The sequence below is a fragment of the Nicotiana tabacum genome, chromosome 4, assembly GCF_000715075.1.
Source record: "Nicotiana tabacum cultivar K326 chromosome 4, ASM71507v2, whole genome shotgun sequence".
Classification (NCBI taxonomy): Eukaryota; Viridiplantae; Streptophyta; class Magnoliopsida; order Solanales; family Solanaceae; genus Nicotiana; species Nicotiana tabacum.
This window is the reverse complement of record NC_134083.1, coordinates 121,844,428-121,851,482: the sequence shown is the minus strand read 5'-3', so window position 1 is coordinate 121,851,482 and position 7,055 is coordinate 121,844,428. Positions and strand designations below refer to the sequence as shown.

The 7,055-nt window shown below is 41.4% G+C and overlaps 1 protein-coding gene across 1 annotated transcript; it reads left to right on the top strand.

The window, feature by feature from the left end:
• The first annotated feature begins 3,232 nt into the window (after positions 1 to 3,232).
• On the top strand, positions 3,233 to 3,796 carry LOC142180096 (uncharacterized). The gene has a single exon (XM_075251021.1). The coding sequence runs from the start codon at positions 3,233 to 3,235 to the stop codon at positions 3,794 to 3,796; it is 564 nt and encodes a 187-aa protein (XP_075107122.1).
• Positions 3,797 to 7,055: the final 3,259 nt, after the last annotated feature.

Here is a 7,055-nt window from a genome sequence, read left to right as displayed (position 1 = left end):
CACACGGGCTGACATTCTGTGTTACTAAAAAAATTCACCCTCTAATAATATAGACAGACTCATTGGGTATGATACAGATCATAGAAGGAGACTGGGAAACACCCTGGTGCATAAGCAAGGAGGTGAATAGGATCAAAGGGATGAAAGACAATTACAATATGATTTTCCAATGGAAGGCAACACACTGGCAGATTATTTGACTAACCTAGCCTTCTCTTTTGCAGGTACATTATCTTTTAACTCATTTTTTGAGTTGCCAAATGCAGGTAAGAAGATAATCAACCTAGACAAGGCCCATATTCCTAATCTGGGATAAGGGTGGCAAAGAGGAAGGCCCCAGACTGAAGTTTTCTAAGCTCTTCAGTTATTCAGTTGCAAGCTTCAACTACTCATCATCTTCTATCACTCAAGTTATTCAAACAAAATTACAATGGATTCTAGATGATATCAAACATCTGACAAGCAGTGGAATACCTTTTCATTGTCGCGTGGTGTTACCTTGGTTTAACACATATTCTGGATATTAGGAGGTTCCATATTCTATAGGTTCTACATCAACTAAGTTCTGTTCTAACATAAAGGACATTAGCAGTGAACATTGAGCACTACGTTCATACGTTTCATCTGAAACACCAAAACATAAGTGGTTTCTCCACAAATACATATCATCTAGTTTTGCTACAACTGATGTTTTGCTGTTGTCAATACATCAACAACACACCATCTAACAGGAAGCGAAATCTCAACTGGTTCTATCCTACACCTACTCTGGCTAGTGTGATTTAGGATGTATTAACTACTTGTGTGCTGTCTTACTATCTCCCAGTGGTATTAGTATGTTATCATGCTCAATCTGAGGATAATTCGACAACATACAACAATAATACATCAACTAGGCAGCCTCCAGTATATAATTTAGAATACTTCCTCCCAGTGGTAACAAAAGCAACACTGCCTCGACATTTACCAGATGGCAACTGTTCAATGGTATTAGCATTTCACAATGATCATTCTGGGTATGATAGTTCACCATATGGAAGGAGTTGCAGTGGTTGTTCCACTGCTATTGTGCTGCTACCAACACAGTCATTTCCCAGTGATTCAATTGTCCTTGGCTGGTTTGTTCAAATTTTACCACTTCAAACTTGATATCAAGCAAAGAAAAATCAAATGCCTGTTTTCTGTATCAACAATGCTGCTGGAGTTCTTCAGCCCCAAAATAAAGATGTCCAAATTGCTTTGCTTTACAACTAGTGGATTAATACATACCGACTCCTTTGGAATGCAACAAATGGCGCCTGGTGAGAGCTTTGTAGGTGCTACAAGGAATTTATTTGCAACTGGTGTGCGAATTCATTGTCGTCAGCAACAATTGGATGTTTCAAATTAGTAGCTTAGTACTTTCCATTTATCTGTATGCTACTGCTACATTATATTTAGTAGCAATAGCAATTGGCTTTCTTTGCTTGATTTTATTTCTCTTTTACTTGAACATTGTGTAACTTTTTCCCAGTTTGGGACTACTTATTATATATAACAGCTAAAGTACCTTTGCTGCTATGATGCATTCCCAATAGGTCTCCAACGTGAATAATACCTCCAAATTAGTTTTAGAACCCTTTTTATACAAGTTAGGGGCATATAGGATCGAGAAAACCTTGTCTGGGGCAAAATAGGATAAATCCCGGAATTGGGCGCCATAATGGGCGCAGTGCACCAACCTCGACAACTAAACTTTTTTTCTCGCTGCCTTTGCCATTTTGAGAGGTGCAAGGCACCAGTCTAGGCGCCAAAATTCCTCATGCTTCCTATTTTCTGCCTTTGGCATGCAGGATGGTGCAATGCATAAACCTGGACGCTGAAATGGTACTTCCTCTATTTTATTTCATTTTAGTTTTACATTTGTGCACTTTCTTTATGTTTCCCTCCCGATTTGTCCCTACACATTAATTACAAAATAAAGCTCATCTAATTGCAACACACATAAGAATAAATAAAATTTGAGTAAAATATGAGGCAACATGCATACTGTCCTGGGCGGCTTTCTAGCCATGCCCCATGACCCCTTGGACGTGCCCTATGGCATCCTAGAAAGCCTCCCAATGCCTAGGGCCATGGATGGCCACATGGTCTTGGCCGCGTCAAGTGACAAGCGCGCATGTGCTTATGTAGCCCATAGCCCTTGCCAGCGCCCAGCCGCAAGTAGATGCTAACATCTCTCCTAGGCAGGCTGCGCCCCAACGCGCGCCCGTTGTCAGCGCAATCGATCCATGCCGTGCAGCCAGCATCGCGTGCACAGACCCAGATGCTAAAGACAAGGTTACTTCCAACAGACTTGTTTTTACCTTGTAGGAATCTAAGTCCTTTTTTATTGTAAATATAGAGCAGTTTTACTTCCTGTATTTCCATTGATTCTCTATCTTATTTATGTCAAGTTATGTAACTTTGATTTATTTTTTTAAGCATTATTTGGGGGGATCAAGGGATCAAGTAGTCAGACTTTCAAGTAAGAAAATAATTCTCTGTATTGGTGTCTCTCCCCCTTGACACCGTGTTTCCTTCTGTAATAGATTTCATTAATGCAATTAAGCTTTCTTTCATTCTCATTCTCCTTTTTGTTCTCTCAATTGCTCTTGACATCGGTTTTCCCGTACGACACTAACAATCTCATCTAGCGTACCGAGAGGACCCTAGTTGACGGATAGTAACCACACAGACATCGGTTGCTTAGCCTTACGTCGCCCTTAAAAGATATCTCAGGAAGGTGCCACGTAATAGTTGGTATCAGAGCATACACTTGACATCAGACAAGGGAACAAATTGTCATTGCCACCATTTTGACCATGGTGAATCATGGGGACCGCATTGCGGTCCTCGAAGAGACGGTTAACGTATTATGATCCATTGTGAATAGAATGCATGGTCTAAGAACTAGCCTAGTGCATAGGTTGGATGACCTGGACCACAGGATGTGGCATGCCAAATAAGACATTGATATCTAGAAGCCTCTAAAGGAGACCAACAAATGGCAGCCACAGAGGAAGTAGAAATTATCAATAAATTTGAGGGGCTCCAAAAGGAGCGGATCGAGGATTTAGCCTACAAGGCTCAAGAGGCAAATAGGATGACTGCCATGCAGCAAACCATAGACAACTTGATGGTCCAAGTCAATGTTGTCAACACTGCAGTACAAGGCCTACTCTGAGGAGGCAAAAACCACATCGGGGGTGCAATGAACCTCGCCCCTTTGTCACAAAAGCTGATGATTCTTGAACCAAAGCCCTACAATGGGGCTCAAAATGCCAAAAAAGAGGAGACCTTCATCTTTGACGTCGAACAATACTTCGATGTTGTGGGGGAGTTAGAAGAAGCAAAAAAGGTAGCAAGTGCTGCTATGTATCTTCAGGGTGATGCTAAACTCTGGTGGCGGGTGAAATTTGAAGCCATTAGGGCTGGTGAAGATACTCTTGAGACATGGGGAGACCTGAAGGCAGCCATACGCTTAGAGTTCTTCCCCAAAAATGTTAAGTACAATGCACAGAGAAAGCTCTGGGAGCTCCGCCAGACCAAGTCAGTCCGATATTATGTGCGGGAATTCTCCGCACTTATGCTGAACATACGGGATATGGGGGACAAAGATAAACTCTTCATATTCCTAGAAGGTTTGAAACCTTATGCCCTTATGGAGCTGCAAAGACAAAGAGTAGACACTTTACCCAAGGCGATCCAAGAAGCGGAATGCCTTGGGGACTACCAAGTGGAAGCTCGGAAGGATAGGCCTCAACCGCATGTCTGAGGAGGATAAAAACGGGGTCATTCTAGCAATGGTGGCCCTAGTAGAAGTGGGGGAGATAGGAGTGTGACCAAATCTAAGACTCCTTCTTCAGGGAGCATTAGTGCTGCATCTCACAATAATGATCGAGGTAGGAATCCCCCCTCATGATGTCGTCATTGCGGCGGGTAGCATTGGAACAATGAATGCCCACAGGCACAAATGAACGCCCATCAAACATTTGATGATGGGACGGATGACGACACAGACGATGCTGACCAGACATAACCAATAGGTGCCTTCAACACACTTGTATCTTCTATTTCTAAGGCCTTAGCGGGAACCAGTGCTGGCATATGTAAAAAGAAGGACACATGACCAACCACCAAGAAAAAGAAAATGAAGTTGGATGAGGAGCCTCCTCTTAACCAAGAGAAGACCCTAATGTTCGTCGAAATGAAAGTTAATGGCAAGCCCATTCGGGCGATAATAGACACAAGCGCTACTCACAATTACCTAGCCTTAGCTCGGGTAATGCCCCGAGCCTGGGGGGCGAGACCGGCACCCGATGCCTCACCTATCCTTGCATACCAACTTGTGACTAAGGGACTCTGAACATATGATATCATACTTTGGCCATGGGCCACATTGCAAGACAATTGCGAATGCTCACCCATGGCCAAAGTATGATATCATCTGTTCAGAGTCCCTTAGTCACAAGTTGGTACGTAAGCATAGGTGAGGCACTGGGTGCCGGTCTCGCCCCCAGGCTCGGGGCATGACAGAAGTGGTATCAGAGCAGTTCTATCCTAAAGAATCTACAAGCCATGTCTAGTAGAGTCTTATTTATAGGTGTGTCATGCACCACACTTATAAGCAGGAGGCTACAGGGCATTTAGGACTGTCACTCTTTCTTCTTACTCTAGATCATGTTGTAGAGCTCAGTTGTAAGAATTCAAACTATTAAACTCTATTTTATTCATAATAAGACGATACCTACATCCAGAAAGACAGTTGGTAAGAGATATGGCTATGGAAGAGTTGAGTAAGAGGAACTCGACTTTGCATCATGCTTATGATAAGTAAATGTGAGGTCTTCAACAGATCATGTGTGTAATGAAAGGTGTAAGCTTCTTGATAAGGATCCCTAAGGCAAAAATATATATCCACTCTTATGGTAAAAAGCAATGAAAGAATCAGAAGATACAAGTTTCAACAAATAAAAGAAGCAAGGTGAAGAAGGGTACGAGGTACCTAATTAGTAGAGATGAACATTATCTACAATTCAGGAAGAGAGATATAAGCATTTTGAGTTACCTTCATCAATAACAGAGGTATGTACAATTAGCCGCACCCATCTCAGTTATGCCCTACGGGGGCTAATAGGTGTAGTTTAAGAAAAGAACAGGACGTCAGGATCCAGTTGGGGTTAGAGTAACCCAAAATGGTGAATGGATTATTTGTGTTAGTTGACATTTTCGAAGGATATTACAAATGTGCTAATAGATCTCCTTGTGAGACACCCAGATGGTGCACTCTAGAATATTATAATTAGATGTGAATACTAGCATGATCAAAAAAAAAAATTAGAAGATAGGCACTAAAAGCCTGGAAGGGATAAATATTAGCTCAGTGTGGCTCGCGTCCTAGTAGAGCGAGGATATTGAGCAACCGAAGAGCCGATGAATGAAGCAAGGGGAGCTAAAAGTAAAAGAATGTCTTGTTGAAGTTTTCATAAGAAAGGGATAGGCATAAATGTTAGCAGGGTAATGAGAAGAGAGATAAGGAAGAATTATGAGTAAGATGTGATACATGGATGACAACGGTACATCAAAAAGATGACGGTATTACCGGGTCCATAGTCAGGTGAAGGAAGAGATGAGAGGTGATAGGCCTTAAGACAACAAAGGAGTATAGGCCATAAAGTCATATCCTCATTTCGAGAAATAAGTTCGTGACTCTAACGTGATTACCAATAGAAAAAAGCTAGACCCCAAAATAATAGAAATCAGTATGGGCTGGTGAACAAGATAAACTAAACATGAATTAGGGATTTAGTGATTTGATAATGGTCGACAACATGAGAATTTTAGATTTCGTTCCGGCAATAATAGAATGGACAACAGAAGAAGATTCATGAGAAATTCAGAGAATGGTCATTTAGGAAGACGCTTCTCTAAAGTAAGCAATGTGAGCAAAGTTAAGCTTAAGAGACTGTATGTGCCAGTTATAGTAATTGTCACCCTCGCGAGTAAGGAATTTCATTATCCTTAGTACAGAAGGATTACCGCAAGGAGAGTAAGGGTCATCGATGATTTGAAAGGATGCCAAAAGTGAAGAGGTAAAACATCTATAGGCAGATTGTCGTAGCTCCAACTCTTAGTACTCCCCTAAAGGGGGGAATATGGAGTGACGTGATATTAAGTCAGAATTAAGTGGTTCTAGTAACTATGGAATGGTAAAGAAAGAATGCGACAAAAATAAGAAAGGGATGAAATTGCACTTATTCAAATCCTACAGATATGCTACGATTCCAGAACATTATGCAAACGCGACGTCAAGGAAAGAAAGTAAGGGTTTCTTCCTGGGATGTTATTGATAAATAAGGAGCCAGTGCGAGAGGTAAGTTAAGACAAAGGAAATAACCCAAGAAAGATCACACGGAATATTGATATGAGAATGGGCCAACGAGTGGTTAGTAGTTGATTCAGAAAGAGCCTAGTTATGGCTAGATAAGAGGATACAGATAAATCAATAGATCATGCAAGATAAATAAGTGAACCCTAACATGGGGAATCCAGCCTCGCAGCTATGACATTATAATACTTGAGATATATTTATATAGGAGTTGGGGAAGTTAAAAAGGTAACGTATGAGTGTTACGGAAATAAAAGAGAGTGTCACTAGGAAGACAGTCAAAATATCAGTTCAGAAGCAACCCCACAAGCACAAGGTCATGGAGGTAAGTAACTACAGATAAGTATAGGCAAGGAAGGACATCAGGAGGTCCGTTGAGTATACAATGTAATAAGCTCACAGCTTTACAAGAGTCAGAGGGTCCTCCCTAAGTACTACAATGGAAGACTAGCTAAGGAAAATAAGGAAGAAGGCTTCAACCTAAACTCAATGACCTAAAGAGGAAATGGTCTTACAACAACAGTCTCAAAACAACATTGACTCCATAAGAAAGTGGCACCTACCGTGGCTAGTGAACGGGGAGAAAAATTAGAAGTGATATTCAAGATCATATGAGTTGTACGAAATTCCAATATGTGTGGGCACT